General features: G+C 37.3%; 1 protein-coding gene across 7 annotated transcripts in view; it reads left to right on the top strand.

The window, feature by feature from the left end:
* Positions 1-27,087, top strand: part of LOC102230764 (voltage-dependent T-type calcium channel subunit alpha-1I-like) — a 168,675-nt gene that overhangs the window by 24,167 nt on the left and 117,421 nt on the right. For all 7 annotated transcript variants that reach the window (XM_023348874.1, XM_023348876.1, XM_023348875.1 and 4 more), the window contains exon 2: positions 15,466-15,733. In XM_023348874.1, the coding sequence (XP_023204642.1) occupies positions 15,483-15,733 (251 nt within the window). In that variant the 5' untranslated portion in view covers positions 15,466-15,482. The remainder of the gene's footprint in view (positions 1-15,465; positions 15,734-27,087) is intronic.

Below are 27,087 nucleotides of genomic sequence, written 5' to 3'. Positions count from 1 at the left end.
GTGGAAGTTTTTACAGTATGCGTGTGCGTGGATGAGTGGGTGGGGGGCTGAGGCGAGCCACAAATGCTCCAAGAGCCATATTCAAATCTCATTTCACACTGCTGAGGGTGAAAAGACCTGACGCAGCACTCTGCAAGAGAATGAAGGCAGGCACAGAAAGAGAAGGAGGACGAGATCGGGAAACGAAGGGAAAGGAATGATGCCGGAGACAGCGCTGAAATTGGAGGAGGAGAGTGAGGGACATGACATGGGGGAGGAGCAGAGTAATAGCTGTTGGCGTTAAGCTACCTACAGGAAGTGTGCAACATTAGGAGGGGGAGAGAGGGAGCAAAGAAATAAATACCACACAGGAAGTACAAAAAGAAGAAAAGGATTGAGAAACCAGAATACCGTGATTATGAAAAGAATATTTGTTATCTCTCAAGCTTAATAACTTCTCTGTTTTTTAACGTCACTGCAGCACTCACTATACTCCTTTCTCCACTTGAATCTCTGCCTGTCTTTCTCCATTTTTTTTTTGCTATGCTCAGAGCCCACATCCTTCTGTCTTGCACAGTGTGTATGTTTATGCAAATGAAGTAATTAGGAAGCTACATGCCTTCATTTAAGCTCTAAGGTTTGAGAAGAGGTGTGAAGACAAAAAAGGAGCGAGGAAGTGGAAGGATAAGCACTCAGGCTTTGGAGTTGGTCTGCACATCAGTATTACTCATTCCTATACAATTATAAATTCCCTTTAAAGAACTGTACCATTCTATGCTTCACCATATTGCTTTAACTCATACTGCATTTATTGCACATGGACACAGCTGTCTTGAAACTCTTTCTTGTTCCCTGTCTCCGGCCTTGTATTTTTGCCTCTTAAGTCCTTTCAGCTCTACCATCCTCTCAACCTCTACTTTCTATCTGTCACGCTCGCTTACAGTATATTTTCTTTCTGTGTTGTTTTTCTCTGTTTTTGTCTCTTCTGTCTCGCTTGAATCTGTCACCATATCCCAATGTTTAAAGCCCAGTCTTCCAACTTTTTATTTTCTCTCAAACCTCTGTCTTGTCATTTTCTGCCCTTGACTGATACAGTATTTTCCTTTCCTTTCCGTCCTTTTTCTTAATTTACTTTCCCCCCATATGGTTTTTACCATTTCAGTTACTGGAGTAAAATGGCATAATTTTGGATGGCCAAATGTCATAAATGCATTATGCCATGTTTACTACTTTTGGTGCACTGAGTAGGGAGGTAACTGAAGAATGGGTTGCAATTCATTTTACCCCAAACCACTGTCCCCTCCAATGTCTGAAAGTAAAAACTCATGTCAATTATAATAAAAATAAAATCTATACATTTCTATTGAAAACATTGTAGAAAACATTGTAGAACCAATAACAGGAAACATAAAACAAAGATCCAGAGCATGATTTCTGTGATATGTTAATTTTGTGGTCAGTGCCATGCATTTCCTTCAGTTTTAAATATTTAAACACCGAAGGCTCAAATGCAGTGATGGTACTCTCTTGTGTGTGCTGCTTGTTTGATGTGATGCAAACCCTCAGAACCGCAAAACAGTTATTTATGAAGCTGTCATCACACGCTATTGCCGCAGACCTGAATATTAAAGTAGAATGGCTCAGGACATTTTATTTGATTTTCAGAGTTTAAACGTGAAACTTCGTACTTTTGAGTACAAAACAAAAGCAACATAAAGCATTGCTAGGGTAAGAATTCTCTCAAACAATAACAGGATTGACATTTCATACTTTTGACAATGTTTTATATACCTCTTAACCATTAACTTCTTCAGCTAACATTTGTAGTTTAATGGAAAAGGGCTCAGAATACATTAAAATTCATGTCATCCTTGAGGAACCCATCCAGGCTGATTCCTGATCAGATGTTGAAGCAGGTGATACATTTTGACTTAGAGGAGGTACAACTCTTTTCCACGCTTCCTCTGGATGATGTAGGTCCTCACACTATCTCCAAAGATGAGTCCACCCAGCAGACTCATTCAGCTCATTTCAGCTATGTGTATCCAGAATCTAGTTCTTTTAGTCACAATCCATATCATAAGACACTAAGTAAAGGTCAGAATATAAAGACTTGTGTTTGGCTTTGTGACAGACCAAAGCAGCATCTTTATTAATTAATATGTAGCACCAGTCTTCCATCCATCTTCTGCTTTATCCTACTTGTGAAGAAAACACCAAACCACTTGAACTCCATTTGAGGTAGAGACTGACTCCCAAGCAAGAGGAAGCAGTTATTTTTTTTTTTTCTTGATAAGACCTATGGCTTTATGATGATGGTCAACAGAACCCAAGACCAAGACGAGACCCAGAAATTTCCAAACTAAGTCCTTTCCTATCCACTCTTGTGCTCTAGTCCTTTTCATGAAAATTATAAACAGAACTGAGGACAAGCAGCAGGCTTGACAGAGTCCAACCCCACAAATTCCCTGCTTTAAATATATGTAGCAATGTAGTTTAAGTTTATTATTCAGGTTCTTCTCTGTACTAGTCTATATCTAAATACCAAGTCATCTCCACCCAAACCCTGTATTGCCATAAGAGGTTACTTGGTGGCTGACAATGATCACTCTGATCAATAAAAGCACCCGTCTCATCCTTTAAGAGTGGGAAGGTCTTCATCACGCTTTAGATTTGTATTGTGTCATACACATCCCCCACTGTTGCCACGCATGTCCAGCCAACGCAAACATTCACATGCGTGGCAGTACTGTACTTAGGGACAGACACGGTAAATGCATCAGTGGTGAACAGCAAATTTTGAGATATCACAAGCATACACAAACACATAACCACATGCACGCTCTGTCAAGGCAGCTTTCATTTCTCAAGCTTGCCACCTCGGGGTTCATATCAAGGCTTTGTCTGCTCTCTCTTTGTGTCGTGTGCTTGCTCTCACTCACACAGTCACAAAAAAAAAGCACAGACACACACAAACACCCACCCCTTCCCACATGCACATCACCTCCCGCCCTTTCTGCTGGAGTTTTCAAACTTTGGATGGCAGCTTCCTGTCAGGGCATGAAAGCAGTGGGAAAAGTGATTTCTGAAATGAGGAAGAGAGGCAGTGAGGAGACAGGGAGAGAAAAGATAAAGCGTGTCAACAGATGTTTGACTCAATGCTTTTTGCCTTCTAAGGGGAGAAGAGGAGTAGCTCAGTCATTACTTCTGCTCATCCTTTATCACATCTGGTGAATCCCTCCATAAATAGAAGGGCGCAGCCTCATTTTGTTTAAAATTGCCCATGTAATCGTGCTTTTAGCCATTTAAGCAAAACAACAACGAGAGCATCTATTGTCCTCATTCGTTTTACTCGGATTGTGAAGCAAAAGCAAGCAGAAGCGAAAAATTGTGATGGACGATGGCATCTAAAGCCGGCATTCAGACTACTCACATAATGCATGTGCACCTGCAGCAAGTTCACTGGTCTGTGCCTAATTTGGATTGATTGCGTTCAGTTGCACGACCATTGTTTTTGCGTCCGGCAAGGATTGGATAACTGCTTGATTTGGATTGAAAACACGGCGACACACACAGCCAGCAAAGCACAGTGGAAGCTTTGGCACGTAAACCTATAAGATTGACCGTTTGTTTTATTTGGCTCGCCTACCCCAAGCGCGCTTTGGCTCACACACTGGCAGCCACGGGGAAATGTTTGTCATTTATCAGGATGAACGAATGACAGCTAGAGCTCTAATAGTAAATCATTGGCAGCATTATTGGACCACCCTTCCCTCGCCAATATGGATTTGCGTTGGGAAACTGGAGGAGTGTGTAATAAATCAGTCAATAACAAACAGAAAAATGCAAAGGAATATTTTCACTATGCACATGGAAATCTTATGTGGTGAACCCAACATTCCCACATTATTTACACTCTTTTATACTCCGAATATATTTTGTATTTATATATATATATGTGCTGATAAGTTGCCTGCTGATGTTGCCTTGAGATCTCTTTGTGAGGTCTTATTTTTACTTTTTCAAATGCTCTGTTTTCTTCATATTAAATCCTCAGAGCAGCATATTCCTTACCATGAGTTCCACAAAACAACATACATTAAAAGCCCAAATGTATATTATGCACGGTGACTTGCAAAAGTAGTCATATCCCTTAATTATTATGATTTTGTTTTACATTTTGTCATGTTAGAACCTCAGTTAATAAGGCGTTGCGGTGTATTCTGTCAGTGACTTCAAGATGCTGGTGTGGTGATGCTTCAGGAATAAGCAAAAGCAAGCAGAAGCGAAAAATTGTGATGGACGATGGCATCTAAAGCCGGCATTCAGACCAAATTATGAGGAGATCTTGGCCCCGTCATAGAAGTCCCTTCAATCTCTGGTCAGCGTCTCTTTTGTAGGGGTCAGCTAAGTACATATTTTCAACATAAACATACAGTATTTTGACATTCGCATGTTCCATGTTAACATCTTGTCTGGGTGTTATCACATTCACATGTTACACATTGCCTCCTTGTGCCGAATCTTCTGGGAGTATGTAGATTTTGTTTTCCAAAGTCAGTGTCTTTTGACCTTTGACTTGTTTTTCCCAAGCACTGCAGAAAGTGCTTCTGTGTGTTCTGAAACTGCTGTGTCTTATTGGAATATTCTGAAGACTATGTGCATAGTGAAGTGGAAGAAAAAGTATGCTTTGCAGTTGTTGGAAATACAAATCTGATTTAGTGTGGTGCACATGTCCTCACTCAATGCAGATTGAATGAATAGCCTCTGTGAACATCAATTTTCCTGTCTCACCAGAGATTTTTAATTGGATTTATGTGTGGACTTTGACTCTGTTTCTCTAATTAATTAATTTACTTGGATCTAAATCAGTCCACAGTGGCTCTGTCTTTGTAAGGGTCATCGTCCTGGTGTTCAGTGAACTTTTGCTCTGTCGTTTGAAACCTCAAAGAAGTTTTCCTTTCAGGATTTATGTATTTCCCTTCTTCCACTTTCTCATCAGTTGGGGAAATAAAGATTCCCCCACTTCATGATGCTGTCACCACCATGTTTCACTGTCAGGATATTTTGTTTGGGGTGATGTGGATCGGTAGTTTACTTCCTCACCGAGATGAGAAAAGCATCCCATGACCTATGAATTATTTTCTCTTGATGTTCATTTTTTCTACTTTAACATATGTCAAGCAATTTATGAATAATCCCCTAATACAGAGCTCATGCAGTATTTACCAAAGCATCTGATACAATTTATTCACTATTTTATTACCTTCTGATTATAATCTAATACCTTAAACTTGTATGCTTGATGTCTTGTTCGTTCAGTTTTCTCAGTTTCTTGCCCATAAAATTGGATCTAAAATCCATTTTAATTTCTCATTCTATCTAAATCTGTTAGAAGACACGAGGAGCATGTGCTTAGCTAGTCTTGATTAACCCATTTTATCAACCCTAAATGCATTTTAGCAATGTTTTGACATGCCTTTATGTGGACACAAATCTTTCTTTCACTTTAAAAAAGAAAATTCACCTTGCTTAGATAGTAGACTAGATTATGTTTTCGATGTCTGTTGAACAGAACACACAGGATATTTTGATAGCAAACAACATCAAAGCAAGAATGAGAAATAGCAGGTGACCACCAACACCACAACTGAACATTTTCCTTGTAGTTTAGATACAGTTTGTACATTTAAGCTTGCTTTTCCTTTCAACACCACTGAATAGAGTTGTAACTATTAAGTATCCTTAGCTTTTGATATGCTATGAAGCAAATTCCGATCCAATTTATGGGCTACAGTCTCCGCTCACTTCTCTCTTGCTCATTTGCCGACCTGTCAGTTGTCCTTCCAACCAATTAATTTATAGCGTTACATCTGAACTTTCCCGTGGCCCAAACTCTGCAGTCTTTTAGTACGATGCTACAGCTAAACGTTTCCGCTTATTCATGCTGTAAAACTATTGAATTAGCATCGGCAATAGCTTGTCACTGCATTGGTGAGGATTTACAAAACAGAGCAGTCATGCTGGCTTAAAGACACAAAGACACGCTCAGTATTCATACGCTTGGTTAGAGCCAACGCTGTTAAAACAGATTAAACTGATGGGGCCTCTGCTTCAGTGTAATCCACTGGCAGCAACTCTCTGAAGATGATTTTTGACACACAGCGCAGTGTCCTCTTCTTCATCATAAAAGTGGAGATGCTGTGAGAGGGAGAGAAGTTCAGAGGAGGCATGAGTTGCAGAAGGGTAACAGCGAGGGAGGGAAGAAAGGAAAGGTTAAAGAGGGTATAGAGATAAGAAACTCAAACAGATAAGATAACACTCCCTTAAGAAGGTGTTTGATTAAGCAGGAATGAAAGGGAATCTTTTATTCTCTCCTGAAATTAAAAATGAGTTGCCACAAAATTATATTTCAGAGTAGCTGCACCCAGAGACTGGGCAGTAGGCTCCCACTGGCCTGACTTAGATTAACAAGCTAGAACAACATGATCACAGACAGATGAAACAAATGCCACCTGATAGTGGGTGGGATACATTAGGAGGTTATTTTTTTTCTAAAATTGAGATCCAGAGCATCCGTAAAACTGCAGCTTTTGTGGTGTGTCTGCAGTGATTGGTATCTGTTAGGAATGGTCAAAGGAAAGCAGGACGACAATGAAGGCTGGCCAGTGGAAGTCCAACTCGTACTGTAGCTCAAAATGTATTAGAAGTTAATACATTCGTAATAAATAAAATGTAATATTATAGAAGAGTTTATCTCAGTTATCAAATGGGACTTTAAGTAGATTAATTACATGAAAACAGCTTTTGTTTTTATTAATAATGATGTGTTATTACTAATGAATGACATACCTGATAATTACTTTGATGTGAGGTAAGATTGTAGCTGTAGAAATGAGCGGATGTATTCCTAAGAGTGCAAAAATAATCATTGTTTGTTTAAAATTAGCCTTTTTGTCTCATGATGCGAGATATTTGTGACTGTAAAATCCATTCACTTATGTTTTACTTTGTGAAAATTAGTTTTGCATGTTTATTTTCATCACCTGCTATTTAAAAATGGTCTAATGAAATGTTTCTCACACAGACCATATGGTTGTGTACGAAAAATCTGCCCAACTGGCCGGTATGTGATCCATAACAAATGGCTGGGCCAATATGGCTATACTGCAGAGTCTGTATAATGCTTTTCTGGAGGCAAAATATGGTTTTGACACCCATATGTCACTTATTAATGGAAATACCTTAAAGTGTCTGGCTATGGGAGTAACAAGCAATTTCAGTGAAATGCTTGGTATTTTTACCCACTGCTGGACAGAAATCCGAGTTACTAAATTAGACACAAGAATAGAAAATACAGTGGAAAAAATATTTTAACAAGAGTTTGAATGAGAAGCTACAAACTTATTAAAACCTTACAAGTAAACAACAGAAAATCAGAGCCAAAAGAGTCTGTCAAGTCTGCTCTACCTGACATTTGCTTTTGTATAGAAGGTTCTGGTCAGGTGGTCATTCGTGACAGCAAGTTGTCACTTTTTGAGGGAAGCTAGGGATGAAAACTATTGGTGAGGATCAAATTATAACATTCTTGTTTACAGAAAACCACATTTATCAATAAGATCACTTACCCCACAGAAATAAGACACAGAGCTACAGGTACAATATGTATTTTGATTCTACTAATATTTTTGCAAATTGTGCCAAGTAATTTTGAATTGGAGTAAAATGACCAAAGAAAAATTGTTTCACTGCTTATTATGTCACCGGTCATGTATTCTCTGTTTTATTCACCAAAAGAGAATATATGGGACAATAATTAACCCTCTCAAGAGCAGATGAACAATTTACATTAATTCAAGAGCACATTAACAACTCATCCAGAAAGTCATAAAAGATTAGATTTGCCCCAGTTAAGGTCAAATCTGTCTCAAGGTTCAGGCGGATTCATAAAAAGAGATGGGACAAAATTTGCAATCACTCTCATCATTCCAAAGTCAACGCCTGGCCAAAAAGAAAACACAGTGCCATCTCACATGGCAAAAATCATCTTGCTGATGCTTTTGGGAAAATAGTATCTGCATTTATTTAAAAAAAGAGTTGTATTTCCGGTTGCATCTAGAATAAAGTTAATAGCATTTTTTAAAAAAAGAACATCATATCAATTACCAAACATGATAGTGGGAGAGTGATCATCTGCAGCTTATTTGCTGGACTGCTTTAACTGATGAAATCCTGACTTTTTCATGACAAAATATGAAAGTAAATGTATAATAAAAGGCTCACTCTAAGCTTAAAGTACAATTTGGTTATGCAGCTGGACAATGATTCAACAGCATCATAGAAAGTCCACTTCTGACTGTTCATTTTCAAAGGGCCTAGTGAAAGCCTAGACTTGGATCTGGTTTCAAAGCTGTGGTCTGCCTTTAAACAGTTATTTGGTGATAGGAAAACCTCTTATGTGGTTCCAAAAAAAATCAAAAATAAAAACTTGGCCAAAATTTCTTCGGAGTGTCTTCAGACTGATGTAAGAGATATAAAAAACTTACTGGCAGTTATTGCAAATGCTTCATTCCCTTTGCTGCTGCCAATGATGGGATAGTTAGTTAGTAGGTTTAGAGGTTGTCTGGTATATTAAAAATTGTTTTGATTATCAAAACATTTAAGTTAAATTAAGAACTAAACAAAATTGAACAAAAAGGTTTTCACACCTCTGTTTTCATTAGTTCAGGAGTGCTAAAGTCCAGTCCTGGAGATGTGTTCTGCAACTATTAGATGCATTGTCTCTTCTACATACCTTGATCAAATCTCAAGGACTGGAATTGGGCACCCCTGCCTTAGTTGATAGGATGGTGCACAGATATAGTTCTATGTAAATAAATTGTGATGACAATATTCAATTTGCTGCGACAGACTGGCGACCTGTCCAGGGTGAACCCCGCCTCTCGCCCGGAACGTAGCTGGAGATAGGCACCGGCAACCCTCTCGACCCCTTTAGGGACAAGGGTGAACAGAAAATGGATGGATGGATGGATATTCAATTTGTTTTGTTGTACTGTGAGAACCTGAAGCTTGGATTAATATTTTATATATGAACTTAAAACAACTGTGAAAACTGCCTGAATGATTTAGAGTTAGGATGAAATAAAAAGGCAGCCATTGTTTTTTTCAGCTCTCCAGTAAAGTTTATTATAGTATGTTTACAATGTGCATAACGTTCCAGTGTAATTTTGGACGGACAAGTTTAAACATAATAAAGGTTCTAAACTATACATATTAAAATTTGCTCAGCAAGGTAAATATGCAGAGCAGAGATTATGATCTTATCCTTTATGTGAAAGGCACATTTATCACATTTAGAGGGCAATTTTATGGCACTGTCAAAAAGCCAACTCCACTATTCAGTGTTGGCTTCTGCATCAGTGGCTACTCTTTGAGTGCATTTTATTTTATCATTGATTATATACTGGTCTCCCTAAAACATCAACTTGCTGTTTTGATCACCCAGCTATTAAACTGGTTAGCCTGGGCTGTGTGCTTGTTTGCCATGTGAACAAGGTTTAATTACGTTAAAAAATAATATCCTAAAGTGACTCTAATTTCATTAACCAATGTCTGCGTGCTAAAAGAGCCTATGGAACATCATGTTTCTTCTGACACACACATAAAAAATAGATAAAACCACCTTAGGGAGAGTACCAATCCTCAGGGATGCGCTCACGTTTTCTCATTATATGCTGGATGTTTTCAGTCCAGGCACCCAGAAATGTGTGCTCTTTTGTAAATCACGCATGTGTATTCACAGCTGATAACACTGTGTCACCTTCACTGTGCTCTGATAGTGTGAGATTAAATTAAGCAGGACTAATGCTGAATAAATTAAGTGAATGAGAGATTCATGATATTTTAAGGCATGAATTTACCCAAGTCATCAGGTTCCACTCAAAGGCGTCAGGTACAACCTGGCAATTTATTTGTTTCATAAACAAATGAATAAAGCTGCATAGAGACAACACGTTACTCATTCTCTTGTTACTGAACAACACGTTTGCTGGTAAATCATAACACCTAGTGTAAAGTCAGTCTTTATAATACTAGATTTTTTATTTACATAAAATAGTTTAAATACAAGTTACCATGAGCTGCACATCAGCAAGGCTGTTCTTTGTTGTCTTGCAGCACAAAAGTTCTGGGTTAGGTACACTTTGCTAAAATCATGCGACATACCAATTCTCATTCATACAGTGACATTAAAACAATGCACAGTTGGTCCTGAAGGGCCCAAAGTGTATCAATAAGGTCTTCAGCAGTTGTCTTCACCTTGTGCAGATGCTTAAGGTAAAGAGCAATTTAACAGGTGTGCCTAATAAAGTGGCCCATGTGTATGTTAAGTTATTTGATGGTTATCAACTCATGCCCATTTGTTGTACCAGTTTTCTGGAGTAGTTTAATTTCAGTCATTGTGGAGCTAATGTAGCAAACATTAAATATTTTGGAAGGTGGGTCCGACTTATTCAGAGGAAGTCCAAACGTATACCTCAATTCCAGAATGGTTTACATAATTATAAGATTAATAGTTAAACAAATACATATTTTATTTGGATCCCTGATGGTTTCTTCCACTTTAAGACATTCACACACATTGTGCTGAATGTCTCTGTGTGTTTGAGGTAGAGGGGATAAAGGGAAGAGAAAACATAGTTTTGGATGGTAATTTAGCACTACTGTTCTCACTACAGCTATGATTGGGTTTGATACCTTTACCAAGCTGTATGGTTTTGCTTTCCAATTAACACACATAGTTTGCATCATAGCTGAGTTGCACAAATAAACAGATAAACATAAAAGAGTTACAAGAAACACTGAGATCCCAGATTTTTATTGAAGGCCCTTTTTTCTTCACTGTAAAACGCATATTTCAGCACATTTCATTTTTCTTTGAGATCATTAAAATGGTTTCCATCCCTTAAGCCTCGTATATGAGAGTTTTGATCTCTTAAGAAAGCAATGAGTCAGAAGTAAAAACCCATTATTTTACAATTTTCTTTTAATTTTTTTGCGTTCAGACTAGTTGTATGAAAACACTGTAAGACAGCGCTGTGTGCCTCAAACCATCATTGTTATAATTTTGCTGTTGTACATCCATCCTCTTCCTGCATCTGTCTCAGACTGTCGCAGTGGATGTGCGTGGGAGGGGGAAGCGAGTTTTTTGTGGCATCATTGCAGGCCTTAGCTCATAGTGCAGCTAAATGGGTGACTGTATAGCTGCTACCTCAATTAAGGGTGCTAATGTGCCATAGCGTGTATGTTGCGAAGGTGTGAATGTGTTCATGTGTCAGTGCTGAGACATCATTTGGAGCCTTCTGCGTATTCGGTCTTCAACACTAAGTGTCACACACTTTCATCAGTTGTCATTATTAAACACAGAACAGAAGAATGTTTTTTAAATGAGAATCACCGAAAAGAAGAATAACTTATTACCCTCATTTTAACTTGCTGTCTTTACCATGAATTCATATTAAAAAAAAACACGACAGAAGATTCACGCACAGGAGCGTACTCCTTTCAAGATTTTCTGCAGAGCTGTCTTCGACTTAATTGTAGTTGCTTGTAATAGCTGCGGGGTCTCCCAAAGAGGTTTGTCAAGGGAAATAAAGCACAACAGAGGAAGAATAAACTTCCTGCCTCCAAAGGAAACAGCTGTTGTCATGGCAAAGCTAATTAAAAATACCAGTTTGAAAAAGACAAAACACTAGCCCGGGTTGAGAGGCTGCATTTATTAGCACAAACAGCACTCGTGAGATAATAAATGGATACACAGTTTTACTAGACAGAGCTTTGTAGACAGTTAATGTATCAGTGTGTTACTATGTGAGGAGGGTGACTTTCTCAGTTTTACCATGTTCTTCCACTTCAGCATCTCTTCAGAGGACTATCTTTGAAACACTAAGAAGTGCAGGCCACTAAATCACTGCTGTCCTATTTTCTTAGCTTGTAATGAATAGCCTTTAATATCATTACCCTATAAAAGCCTGCTCTCCTGTCAATTCTTAATGCTGCTGAGCTGCATGCACAGAAAGAAGTCACACCCAAACATGTTGCCTGCTGTATATTTATAGCATTATCATTTGAGATGCTTAAAATCTTAACATTTATGCAGAATTATTCTATTTACGGTGTCTTGCAAATGTTTTCATAGCCCTTGGACTTTTGAAAATTGGCTGTGTTGCAACTGACCTATCATTTTAATTGTATTATATTCGATAATCCAACACAAAGTAGTGTGTAATCGTGCAGTGGAAGGAAAATGATACATGAGCTCCAAAATTTTGTACAAATAAACAGCAGAAAACTGTGGCACCCATACACATTTATTTAATCGATGCCTCTAAATAAAATTATACGCAGCAAATTGTATTCAAGTAATGTAATTCTTTTAAAGAGTTCACTTTTGTATAATTTATTTTCAATACAAGTCCAGATCTAATTTGAAGTGAGAATTGACTGACAAAACTGGTAATCAGGTGTTTGATTACCAAATTATGTCCAGTTTGATTGATCTTGAGCTATTTTGCAAAGAATTGGTAAGAAAAATAATCTATTTCTAAATTCACATATCTAGTAAACACAAACACCAAAAGTCTTACTGCTGTAATTTCAGCCAAAGGTTGGTTTTATAATGCCTATAATAAGAGGGATGGAATAATCCCTGTTACACTTCTAGATTTTTATACAAAAAAAACAACGGAAAATAGGAACATTTATATATTTCCATATAAATGTTCATATCTTTTACTTGCTTCTTTTATTTCCCTGTATTGATTTCATACTTCCCTGGTTCCCCTGTTTGTCCTTCTTTGTTGCCTTGTGTCAGTCGACCATTTACTCCTCTTTCCCAGCTGCTAGTCATTTACCTCATTAAGCCTCCCTCCCTTCCTAGCTCCAGTCATTTCCCTATTGGTTAATCTCTCCCCTCCTCATCAGTCCACCTAGGTCTCATCTCTCACCTGCAACTCGTTAACTAATCAGCCCAGGTCTTTTGTTCCAGCATTCAACCTCACAGTATTTAAACCCTTCTCCTGATCACACTCTTTACTGGTTCCTCTTGTCTATCCTGTTAAATCCAATCAATCCTGCTTATCCTCTCTAGCCCTGTTGTTACTGTTTCCTGGTGGTTCTGTTCTGGCTCCCTGTGTTCTCCATGGTTTTTGTTGTAAGTTTATTATCTTTTATTTTTATATTTTTATTAAAACTTTCAACATGATTCATGCTCCCAGCTTTTGTCTGCATTTGAGCCTTTAATTACTACTACACATTATGAGACACACATAATTAAAAGTACAAAGCCATTGATTGGTTTTGCTTCAGAATTAGGACCCATAGGTTAGACTGTGATATAAAATCCCAATGGAATGCATTAAAGTATGTGGTTCTGAAATGAAGGAATGTAACAATAGAAGGGGTATTGCAAGGACTATAAAATAATGCCTAGGTCTTAAGAATGATTCTAATGTGACATACAATAATTATTGCAAAAAACAAAAATGTTTATATATTGAATGTGAGTTAAGGTAAGAAGGGGTGAATGTGTGTGTGTGTTATCACTTGTGGATATGTGTAAAAACTATGCATATGTGTAGCTCTGCACATGTCCAGCCATAATTTGGCTGCTTGCTGGTTTCCTTATTTGGCTGTGAGCTAAAATGAAAGAGAAAAGCATTAAGTCTGGTGTTACTATCAATACACTTAGGCTGTGGTCTCTGCCCTGTAAGTTTAATGCATGGGGTGAGTTACTGAGCCAAAATAATAAATTTATCTCACTCCCTTTGTCTTTGCACAGTTTACTTCATTAATTTTCTCCTGTTTGCATTCAAATTTGTAGATTTGGATGCACACCTAACTATATTTTTTTGCTTTATAATCTTCAACATGTTTAAGTTTGCTGTCTCTTTGGATAAACTTGAATCCATTCAGAGGGTTAGTGATTGAAGATGGGAAGCTATTTCCACTGCACAACTCTGTTGTGTGGGGTTAAATGAATCGTCAATGAATGTGCAATGACTGTTGGAACTGATTCACTCTCTGCTGTTTTACCTCCCTGTGTATGTGAGGTGAATCTGTTCAAGGGTTGTTATGCAGTGTCTCTACTTCACTTTAACACTGTTTTCGGTTACAAGTACCAGACCTAGTCATCAAAACCTGTGTGAGTTTTAGTCTTGTGAGTTGACAATTTGACGAATATTTTGCTTCTAATAAATTAACGTTTCTTGGTACGTTTAGAAGTTCTCTTGATCAACATTGTTTAAATCTTTTTGGAAGCTTATCCATCTCCCCATTTTCTTACACATATTCAAGGCTGAGTTTAGGGGTTTTAATAAGTTCAGGATTATAACAGGACACCCTTTATCCAGCAAGACTCTCCAGCTCATTCTGGGGGAATCCAAGTTGTTCCAGGGAAATAAGGAACATGAGTCAACTCTACAGAGTTTTGTGTCTGAGTCTTATTTGGACTTCTGAACCTCCAAATATTCATCCTACAGAGGCATTCTGATGAGAAGCCAATAAAACCTTAACTGGCTTCCTTCAATGGAGAATAACAATGACTCTACTCCAAGAAAACAAGAGTGCCTCACATTCTCGCTAAGGCAGAGCTGAGCCACATTATGGAGAACCTCATTTTAGTTCCTTGTATCCAGGACCCCTTTTCTTTTGGTCGTATCTAAAGCATTGGAATGCACCATGGCCCATTAAATTGAGAGATTACAGCAGATCCAGCATTATGCAGAGGATGTCCAAGTCAACCTGCAGCTTTACCACTATGACTTAATGCAGAATATATTCAGTTTAGAACCATGGCCTCAGAATTGGAGGACCTGACTCTTTTTGTTGATCTGGTGTTCCAAAAGTTTTTAAAACTATTCCTTAAAAGCTTTTTTATTTTTCCTGGTGTACCTAGCTATTTTTAGTTTGTTTCACATGCCAGCATAAGTGATAATTGTGTGTTCTATCTTCCTTAAACAAAAGAAACACTGTGTAATTTTGAGACAGTGGTTGAGTTTGCGTTTACCACTTGTCCCTTAAATGTATTTCTGATTCATTTAGTACTTTTGTTATTGGTCATGATGCTTTAATTGTAACATTGCTGTTGTAAATTTGGCTTGCGGTACTCACTATTGTGAGTTGGTTTGTGGTGCCATTATTTTACAGTTTGCGTTCATGCATATGGACATGATTTAAAAAAAATGTTTCATTGAACTTTATTTGTAAAGGACCAATTTACTGCATGTCATCAAAAAAGAAAAAAAAAACTCACATGATTGCCAGATTTTCCAAGAGAAATTTTCTTTAACTTTCCTGTAATATTTAAATTCATTGAAATGAAGCTGAGGGTGGTTTTATACAATTTCAAAACTCTGTATTTAAATGTTTTGTTTTTCTTCATTCACTGAGATTCCTGACATCGTTGTGCCGTTTCTCTTTTGGTTTCAGATTTCAGCGGGGGTACCATGACGAGTGAGGAGTGTCCTGTGCCGCTGAGGAGTATCTCCTCAGCACGGCCGGGGCAGAGCGAGGAATATGGCTCAGCACACATAGATGACATCATTGAGGAAGTAGGTCCGGGCGATGACAACGTCAGCATCGGCAGCGACTTAAGCACGCTTGTGCTGCCCTTCCCTGAGTTGGCGCCTGTGGTCTTCTTCTGCCTCAAGCAGACGACCTGTCCTCGCAACTGGTGCATTCGCATGGTCTCCAGCCCATATCCTTTCCTTCCTTCATACGCCCCGTTCAACCTTACACAAAAAATCTCCATCAGCATTTGACCTGTATCATTTATCAAGTCTGTGTAACACACCTTTCTTTTAAAATCGATTTTTGTTCCTGCTCTTATTTAATTTCTTTTTCCCTTAATGTATATCTTTGCTCATTCATTTCTTTGATGTTCTGTTTCTCATATGTGTTCTTTGGTGTGCGGTATTTGGTCCATCCTGACTTTGCCCCCACAAACACATCCAATCAAAACATTCTGTTTCATCTCGGTATTTGCAACCACATCACAACTGTCATGCCCGGATCTTCTCAAAGTAAGTGTGTTTGACATCCTTATACAAGATCAACTGCAGCAGTCAGTGTTACACTGTTTTGGAAAGTGCACATTTGGGTGCAGTTACGGTGCAGTTTTGTTTGTGGGGAGGCGTGGGCGGGTGTGTGTGTGTGTTTGGGCTTTTAGCTAACGGATAAGAATAGGCAGTTGTTTTTTTGCCGACGACATTAACCGTGCCAGTTGGATAATGATGACTCTCTCCACGGTAGAGGTAAAAAAGAACACTGCAGCACCATCTATCTGTTTTAGCTTTCGACTCTAAATGCCTCGGAGCTTTGGCATGAGTCGGTTCCTCCAGCTGATCTACTGATTTATTCATTTATGTTGTAATTTTTTGCAAGAATTACAAAGAGACTTTTCTTGGATTTTATGCAATCTATAAGGATTTAGTTGTAACCTTCAAATATACTTTTGATTTTAGTAAACGTTGCCTTATTTTTTGTGAGTATGAATACCAGAGTGATTTTTAATACAACCATAGATGTCCTTAAAGAAAAATATTACTAAATCTGTTTTGTCTATGCTATTACACAAAGACATAAGATTTGCCAAATATTGATTCATAATTGTTGTCAGACATTATAGCTTTGCATGTGCCAGTTGCAGTTGTCTTTCTGTTTCCCTTTCAATTCTCAGCTGGCCTCAAAGACCCAGCACACAAATTAGAGCAAGGAGTGTAACAAATTTTTCTTCACATTGTTAATTCCTCTGTCACGTCAGCCCGGATCCTCATTGGTAGCTGGATACCTGTGATAGCTGAAGCAGCAAGTGTGTTAAAACACATCTTTTGTTTCCTGTCTGAGATTCAGGGGTGTGTGAGGAAAATATGAGAAGGCATTAGGAAGGCAGAGTGTGATGGAAGTTGTTTGAGGCAAGGTTGTTTCTTCTGGAGCTACAGAGGCTTATAAACCTACTATACTATACATCTGCTGGAACTCACAGGAATTTAAATGAGCGTAACCTCTGCCACAGCTGGAGTGCCATCTATAGTTATTGTTACTGATTTTGAAACGACATAATCTCATACTTAAAAATTTAGAAAAAAAACAAAAAACATCTTTGAATTGAGTGAATTTATTGAATAATGACAGTCAGACATGGCCCTAACCACACTTAGTTGTTCCTTGATATTAATTCTTTGTCTAACCTCTGTACAGTTGAAGCTATACATTTTAGAAAATATACAAAGCCTTTCTTCTCACTGTTTTAGGCCAGTTAGGTCTATAAAAACTTATTTCTTTTTGCTAAATCCCTAAATAAAGTTGATATTTTTAACCCTTTTTTAAACTAAGAATGTAGAGAAACATGAGATCTTCAAAATAAAGACTTTATTGCCTAAAATCACACGCTCAGCATATGTTGAAGCTCATGGCTGAGCAGCTATATCCATTAGTATTGGTCTTTGTATGCAGGGTAGCAATATTCTCAGGTCTGTCTCTTATTTCTGTGTAAAAAATACGCAGTAACATACATACTATGTATGTAGGAAATAAGTTATAAAACTTGTCACTTTGCCAGTCTCTCATCATAACAAATGCCAACAAATGCGATGACAGGTCTCTTTGTTTAAGGCCAGCAGAGTACCAGCCAGAGGTCAGCCAATTGTTTATTGATGAAGAATATAGTTCCTGTCAATGGAACTTCTCCAGCTTGGCCTGCAGGGACTTGAAGTTGCTGATTATTTGCAAACAAAGGGCTGAGTTTGGACTTAAAGACTGCAGCTCCACCAGGTATCCAATACAATATTGGATACAATATTTATGGATAGACTAGACAGATCATTGGTTGTGCTTACATGTACCAGCAAATTTTTAACGCAAACCTTTTTTGTTAACTTGAAATACTTTGATTATGAAACCTTGCGGCTATAATGTAATTACAGATATCCTTTATATCATTGCCATCAAATACTGTTTTGGTTGTGCTAGGTGAACTATATCCAATTGTGCGTGAAGGACAGCAATAAGTGGTTATTTCAGCATCTCTTTTGAGATCAATAATTGTGTCCACCACTCAGCAGCCGTGAGAGGCCTTTAGTCATACACACAGCAAGAAATGAACACACACAGACACACACACACACATCATTGTTCTCCCACGCTTGCCTGCAGCACAGCACCTGGAGCACCTCTCTGTATCACACCCCACTCACATCCTATGCCTCCCTGGATTCTAACACTCTTTACATGTCATGCAGTGGAGATATACCCAATTATTACATGCCTCACCTTATGAATATTTGTTAAATGCTGTTGATTGTTGGTAAGTTAGTTCTGCTTTCCAGTAAATTTCTTTTCAGTGTGTCTGTTACAGAATATCTTAAAGCTTTAGTCTGTGCATTGTGTATCATATAGAAACACATGGAAGGACAAGCAAAAAAATATGTTCATCTGATTTTGTACAGAACTGCTTACAATGTCTGTGAACAATTTTTTAACATTTTGGGAAAGATGGCATGGCTTTATGAGGGGAAAACAATGCCATTTGTTTAGCTTTATTCACAGAAATAGTCAAACTTCTTCAAAGGAGACTAAAAATGTTGCAACATTCATGCATGATATTGTTTACTAGACCACTAAATGAAAAGGAATGCTTTCCTATCAAAAACTGTGTTGTGCTGTCTTGTTTATTTTTGTAACATGTGTCTTAGTTTCAAAGAGAAGATTATTTCCCATCAATAATTTAATTTACAACTACGACTGTCACTCATACTCCGGTACGCTTGAGCTAACGCCATACCTTCTTTTAGATCATCTCAACCTTTCAGCAGATACGCTTGATAAAAACAAATAAAAATTTTCCGCAGCTTTGTGTTTGTGATTTTAATCTTAGATACATATTTCTAAAAAAAAATGTTTTATATAATTTAAATAAGTAAGTCTATTGCAAATTAATTTAATTATTCATCCAAACGAACTGTGTTTTTTCAATATCCTGCACTATGGTTGACGTGACATTCCTTTTTCTTCGAATAGAGTGGTTGTATTTTTGGGAAAACTTAAGCTTGAATGTAGAAAATGATTTGCAGTGTGCTGCAGCTGAGACAGGAGAAGATCTGAGGCGTTTGGATGAGTTGTACAGAAGCAGATTGTTGATTGATGCCTGGCTCAGGGCGCTTTTTTCCCTTTCCTCTTACGAAAATCATCAAAGTTGCGTGTGCATTTCCTTCTTCCTCCCAATGTGATTTTCTTTGTTATAATTTTTTTATCATAATAATTAGCATCTTTCAATCACTCAGAGTTGCCTTGCCCATAAGGCTTTTATTTTACTTCAGTCAGTGCTTTGCTTGGAATTTCTTTTTATGCACCTTTCGTACCACCATATTGTTGCTGCTGGACACTGCCTCTTTCTGCATTGCCTCACCATTTCCTCTCCTCCTTTGATTTGCTCTTGTGGTGTTCAAGCACAGTGACCAATGTCAGTGGCCCATGATCCTCTCCCTCTCTAGAAGCTTATTATCTGCTTGGTGACTGATAACTGAGGTGTTGCCATGCCTTGCTCTTGACAATTACTGGGGATGGAACTCACACCTGCGACACATCACCTATCTTCTCTGTTTTTCTTATTAATTTCATTATTTGAAGTTTCCCATCTTTTTTTGTGTGTCCACTTGGAAAAGCTGCTCTTTGGCAACAGAGGTTATGTTAGCAGTGTTTTAGTTTGCTATAACACCTAATGTTAGGTGTTTTAACTAAATAAAACCATGCTTGTAGATGCCCAAAGACTGCTTGACTTGTTTTGACAGACGTTTTATTAAAAAACATCAAAAGTCTGTCTTTTTTTCACAGCGAGAGTCTTCCCTTCTCTAATCTCATGCTTGTTTTCTTGTCAGCTTTTTGGCACTTTGTCCTACACGCTTCAATTTTGCATCACTCAAAAAATTTTGTCACGTTTTCTTTTAAACAAATCACTTTCCCTCTCGCTTAAGATTATGCCTAGTTCCACATTTTTAGTTATGCCTCCATGTTGTGCAATAACACAAGTGTTCCACTTATTTTAATGAGTCTCTGCTTCAAAAAAAATGAGCTGTTGTCATTTTACCTCAGGGAACATCTTCTTTAAAAAAAAAAAGAAAAAAAGGTGTAAACATTAATGAGACAAACCTTGCTTAAAATAAATACAACTCATTAGAATACTAAAGCTTGTGCTTGAAAAATAAATCCCAGTGCTAATGTTAGCATTTGTTCTAAAACTAATTCTAATGATCTCCTTTCCCTCTTTAGTCTTCTGCGCTGCTCCTTCCTCCCTTTGCCTCGTTGCACTCCCTCAGGTTTTGCACAAACCCCATTAGTTCTCTGTGGTCTGAAAGAGATAAATGGGAAACAGTGTAGAAACGATGAAGAGCTTATAGTGACTCTAATGACGACTGTAGACTGCATGTACTCTCTGAAAGTTCAGCCACACACACACCATTCCTCCACGGCTGTCATCTGGGACCCAACATGGACTTTTTGTGCTTTGATACCTTTAAGTTCATCAAAAAAATAAATAAATAAATAAATAAATAAAAATATATATATATATATCCTTTTAATGAATTTGAATATTTATTGCTACATCTTCACATCTCATTTTGTCACCTTAGTTCCTGTGTGTCAATATAAAACGCTGAGCACCTTTCTTCAAGAAAACTTCACCCTGAACTATTAGAGTAATATCAAAACTTATTTTCTGTTTTCCATGAGTTAAAAACGACAGTATGAGAGACTGAAAAGGGCTTAACCAGCGAGCAGTGGAGCTACTTTGTTGAATTCATGAATTCACCCACCAGTTGCACAGGCATGTTTTAATGTGTGTTATTATGGATTCTGTTTATTTCCTACTGTTGAATTATGGATTAGAAGGAGACCGTTTTGAGCTGTAGCCATAATTGGGTTATAGGTACATTCAATGTCATGCTCTCAGAGGAGAATTTAATTCATATGGCTTTGCTGACATTACCCACCTGCTGGTTATAAATATATATATACTGTTTATAACAGCAATACGTTATCCTGTTTGTCCCAACTAAATATTATTAGGAACAGCCTGCTTTTGTCTAAACCAATAATAAATGTCAGAAGGGCACAAGCAGCAATATGCATACACCAGCACAGCAACATGCTGACTGCCAAGCAAAGACCTTGGCCTTGCTCTGATTGTCTATTGTGGTCTTTGCTGAGTGATTTCAATTGTTTTTGCTTCAGCAGTACTATGTTCTCTCATGTATCTTAGGGTTATCTTTGTTTTTCGTCTTTTTTATATCATCCAATAACCATCCCTAAATTTGTTGGTATTCAGAGGAAAAAATGGATCAGTTCTTCCATCTGCTTGTCACAAAAGTTGTTGATTAGCCTTTCTTTCGAATTCATGAGCAGTTCATTTGAATTCTTCTTGGTATTCCAGACCTCGGCCCTGATTTTTTTCTTTTCCTTTCTGCTAATATTCCTTAATCACATTACACACAGGTTTTCAGCTGCCTAAAAGCAATTCTGCTGTACAAAAAGTAATTTTATTTGCAGAGTGCATCTGCTTGAAGGGACCTGAAACTTATGAGGAGCTGAACACAGTATTGGAAATTAAAGCATTAATAAGAAACTTTCATCATCTAGCATCTCCTATAGACAGAAATGAACTGCGATCAAGGAAACGCCCTAACAGGAGACCTTTATGAGACCTTTAGGACAGATTTTTATGGCAGTCTTTTCCGATGTATACTTCGTAAAAAGACAAATATTGATAATATTTTATGACAATGTCCATTTTATTTCTAATGGATGCTAAAAGCAACCAGGTTTACAAATGTGTTTTGCAAATTAACTTAAAAAAATAGGAAAAAGAACCAAATGAATTACACATAATAAAACATAAATAACAGACAATTATTGCTAGAGTGAAGGAAAAACAAGGTATACTAAGAAAATACCACAAGATAACTGACTCTCAACAGTGTAAACATGTCTGTTAAAAGGCAAGTTTTTTTTCCACTACACTAATTAAAAAATAAGGTAATAGATAATCTTTATTACAACATTTATTATAATTTATTATAATTATAAAAGCAGATTTTCTCTTGGATTAAGGGGGAAGCATTGATTAGGCTGACTGGTCTATTCAAATTCAAAATTTTAAATAGACCAGTCAGTTTTTCTATTTTTTTACTAGAAATGTGAAGAGGGCTCTTATTGTTAAGCATCACGATTCCAGATCAACAAAAATGGCATCATGAGCGAAAACGCTCCAGCCTACCCAGTGTTTTGACAGATCATTTGTGGGGTTGCCTGAAGGATGCTGTGGACAAGATGTGTCCTCAGAAGGTTTTTCAATGCATCATGGGTAACTCAAAATTTTGTCTTCATTGTGCAATAAATGTATATAATGCGGTGCGATCTCTTGATACCTTTGCACAAGGAAATGACCTTCTTCCTTTGTAATGTCTGCAAACTATGCACCCAGCTAAATAGTTACATTGAGTGAATTACAGAAAAGCCTGACATAAATAGTTCAACATCATGCCTGGTTCAGTTCATATCAGCTTATATAGGTCACAATATTCAAAATAAACATACCACACTGGCAAGGTTTGATGCATTTATGTTTAGATAATCAGATTCAGTATATTTAATGGCAGGTGTTTACCCAAGAAACACAAATTCCTTCAAATATGCTTTGTCAAAGAACCTTTTTAAGGCTGTGCACATTTATGCAATAAGGCTATTAAAGTTTTTTTTTTTCTATTGGTTTCATTATGATCTGTGATTTAAACCTCTAGAAAATTTCCATTCAGTACTATCCTTCCACCTTACAAGCATTAGCAATTTTTCCTTTCACCTGTCATCATCACATTCTTGCAGCTTCGTTTTTCTATTTATATTAGACCCATATCCTCCTTTCTCCCTGCCAGCTCAACTCAGAAGTAATGCTTTGCTCAAACTCAAGCTCTTGAGAGAATTTAATAAGTAATTTTATGGCTCTATCATTACTAACTACAGGGTACATTTTATTCATTTGAGTGCTTTGTAGTTTGCTATTTGTCATCTATTATCCACAAAGTGCTATATAAATTGCATGAGTCATTCTGCAGTGAGTTTGTAGACGACCCCACAAAAAGTTTCTCTAGAACTGATCTGAAATTTATATTCTTCTGTCAACTGTCCCTGTGGTATCTAATGGTAAAACGATGTTGGGCTGGTTTCTACTCTAACAGACAAAAAAAAGTCATAAGACTTCTTGAATGTAAGTGCAAAAACTCAATGTGAAAACAAAGAATAGTATCAAGCATGCAAATTGGTTGGATGACCTATTTGGTTTTAAAGCATTATAATGAGGAAACTAAAGAGGTTTCCATGAGTAAAATACAGAGACTTGTTGATGCCCTCGCTTGTTCGTAATGAGTATACTTTTGTGGATAGAAAATCACTACTCATTCCAATCAGTAATATGCTCTAGTGATAGGAAACTACTGTTCAAGAGAAAGGCTTTGTAAGAAAATGTATTCTTCAATATATTTCACAGTTCAGTATCCAAGTTGTCCCTATAACTGCTGAATCAACATAACTGCATCCCTATTTCTGCTCAACAGACATTTATAAGACTGCAACCAAAAAGTGATGCAATTATGAGAATACATGTCTGTCATTCAAGAAGTAAAATGTGGCAAAAGAAATAGTTACCCAAAGTAGCAGTTTTGACTTTCTCCACAGTTTTCATGTCGCTTCGTTATTCCCATTTTGTAAATGTTATCACAAACCCTAACAATCAAAAAGAAAGTTGTTTTTAAGGTGAATATGTATTTCATAGATTAGACTTTGTTTCTGCATAAGTTTTTCAGAAATTTTGCTGTTCTTCATTGGTGGTTGTATGTCAGACACAATGACAGAATTATGGCTTATGCAAAACTGTAGGCAAACATAGAAAGTAACAGCTTGTGTAATGAATCTGAGCATCTCGTTAAAATAACGAAAGCATTTTGTAACTATGCTATTGTAATAAGACCTATTTTGACTCGCATGCGATCCACAACAAATACATTTGAACTTAAGTCTCCAAAGTTTATATACTATTAGTTTAAATATAACCAATATAATAATTACTGGAAACATGCGTTAAAACAGCTTCAGATGATCAAGACGGTAGCTATTTTTCTCTAAACATTCTTGTCTGTTTATACTCTGAAGCTAAGCTGCTAGCAGACAGAATTACTAATACATGAAAGCGGGTGGACAGCTCACATTCTGTCAATTGTAAAAAAAAATTTAAAAAAAAAGGCAAGTCTCATATTTTACATTGAACATATTTCTTTGTAAAATTTAATGTTTGACATTTTAAGTTGTCTTTGGGTTACCCTTATATGTACCTTGTTCAACTGTCACTGTCTGAACATAAAGAGAAGGAGTTTGGATCAATGAATACAATGATTGATGAAAAAAGTAAAAAGAATAACTATTTTGACCACTTTCAGTCAAATTTTAAGTGTGTGATTGTTGTTTGTCATTTACTGATGTTTATGAGTAGTCAGCGTTTTCATAGACCATCAGATTCACATAGATTTACTCCTGAATCATCCGCCCACTTGCTGCGCGGGCTCTAAGGTTTGCCCTTTGGTAATGAATACTTATGAGCACATTAGACCAATAAGAGTCATTAGAATATCAAGGAGGCCAGCAGATCTCATGTGCTTTTAGTGCTTTGGAATAGAGCAGCCAGATTTTTTTTTCAGCTTTAATGATCTAAATGTAACAAACCTATAGGATCATGACTAAGCAATCATTGCGATCACTTACCTTCTGGAACAGATTTGTGTAGTGAATATAGCCTCTTTAAATGTCTTGTGGGGCCCAGAAAGTGCCAGAAATTCAGAGTAGATTCTAGAACTGCGGTTCTCATCCATCCATCCATTTTCTGTACACTCTTGTCCCTAGTGGGGTCGGGAGGGGTTGTGGTGCTTATTGCCGGCTAGCTTTCCAGTCGAGAGGCGGGGTGAACTGTGGCTCTAAAATTATGAAATGCATATGTCAGCTATCACGACACAACAGAGTGGGCATCTGTTTCATGAGTGGTCTCTTTAGGGGAAACCATAGCAATGATGCATGTAACCTGCTTCACTGCATTGACCTCTGCAAAGGCGGTAAGGTGGCAGCAACCTGGACAGATAAACCTTGGGAAAGCTAGAACCTGCTAGATGAACTCTTTTAAAGACTAAACATCTATTGAGAGAATTCTAGAGCACACAAAAGTTCCCCGCTATTCTACTCACAGAGATGAGTTGTAAGCTGGTGTGTTTACTTCACAATGGAAGCACTGTTGTGATTAAAGAGTACAACTTGAAAAAAACACTATGATGCAAGCCCTGTCTCTTTCTCTGATCTTTTTCCTACCAAACGTAGAGGGGCTGCTGGCATCTTTTAAAAGGACTGAAGTAGCCAATGTACGCTTTTGACCGGAAAAGTAGAGAGCAAAGATTTCGTCCCTTCAAGTAGTCTGGAAATTAAGGTAGAAGAAATAGGCTGAAATGGTGCCAAAACCAATGCTTGATGACCTTGATAAAATTGAGGTTGACAAGAAAAAATAAGTAGAGCATTCTTTCCTTCATCTAGAAGGTGCCATTACTGAATATATCCGATTGCACAGAGTAGAGTTAATGCTGAAATGTATCTCAAAAAAGCAGTTTGTAGTACTCAGAAAAGCAGATGTCATGCCTGTTGCTGCAAGTGAATCAAGAGATTCCTCTGACACAGCCCAGCTTTGCTTATATGTTAGATTTTTTTGAGGCTGTTTGTTTTTTCAAAGAACTTTTTGGACATATTCTGCTTAAGACACTTAACAGATGAATCGATTTTTCAAAATATTGTGACTTTTGTAATGAACATGTAATTAGCCCCACATATGCAGTTTTCACGCAATCCTTCAGTCCAATGGTGAGCTTACAAACACAATGGAGGCCATCATAAGTATTGTTAATTTTATTTGATCAACTTCCACCTGTTCCATGAGCCATTTGCAGAGCAGACAGACCTGCTGGTTCATAATGGTATCAGACGGCTCAGCAAAGAGAAAGTTCTGGACCATTACTGTGAAGTCCATCAGGAGAGTGGAAACAAATTTGGATCCCATTTATTTTTGATCCTCTTCAGACTGTAGTTAAATAATCATGTTCTTGGTCTTCATGGATACTTTTCTTAGCTCCAACTTTAGTGACTAAGGCTTACAAAATGCATTTGTAACTTTAAAATTATATGAATCCGTTTCGACCCTTTACAAAAAATTAAATGCATAAAATTGTGCACCGGACCACAGTGGATATGTCATAAAAAGGCAGTTTGAATAGTTTAATTTGGTCCGATGAAATGGGAGGTCAAGACCAAGCTGCTATTATTCTAGGATCAAAGATCAGGTCACATCAAAGTAAGTTTTATTTCTTTGGCAGATGGAGAATTTGTTTTTTTCTTTCAGCCTCTAAGATATTGGAACGAGTCATCCCTCCTCAATTAAATTGTCTGACTTGGATAGAAAATGTAAGGCTTGATGAAGCATAAGAGAAAACATCTTTGATGCACATTTGTAACTCAAAATATCATCAAAAAGTACATTTATTCATGTAATTTAGATTACATATAGTGACACTTGTATTAAGATTCCTTTCATGTTTTTGATTTTTACAGCTTTTGCTAATGAAGACCCAAAATTCAGTTTCTCAGAAAATTGACTACAGATATTACTAATGATTAAATGCAATAATAAATAATAGAATCCATATTTTAACACTGAAATATTGATTTATTGAAAGATATTGCCATGTACTGCACAGGATATCAGTTTTTTTTTTTTTTTTTGCATGAATTACTGCGTCAATGAGAGAAGAAGGTAATCATTCTGCCTCTGCTGAAGTGCTGAGAAAGTACAGCTTGCTTTAGCAACAGCTTTCAGTTTGTTAGCAGCATTGAGTCAGATACCTCATCTATTTTTAACAGCACTTCATAAATTTTGGAATTTTGGTCAGGTCTGTTTGTTGGGCAGTCGAGCACAGTGAC

This window comes from Xiphophorus maculatus, chromosome 16 (assembly GCF_002775205.1).
Source record: "Xiphophorus maculatus strain JP 163 A chromosome 16, X_maculatus-5.0-male, whole genome shotgun sequence".
Classification (NCBI taxonomy): domain Eukaryota; kingdom Metazoa; phylum Chordata; class Actinopteri; order Cyprinodontiformes; family Poeciliidae; genus Xiphophorus; species Xiphophorus maculatus.
Note: the sequence above shows the minus strand (reverse complement) of the source record. Positions and strands in the feature narration are given on the sequence as shown.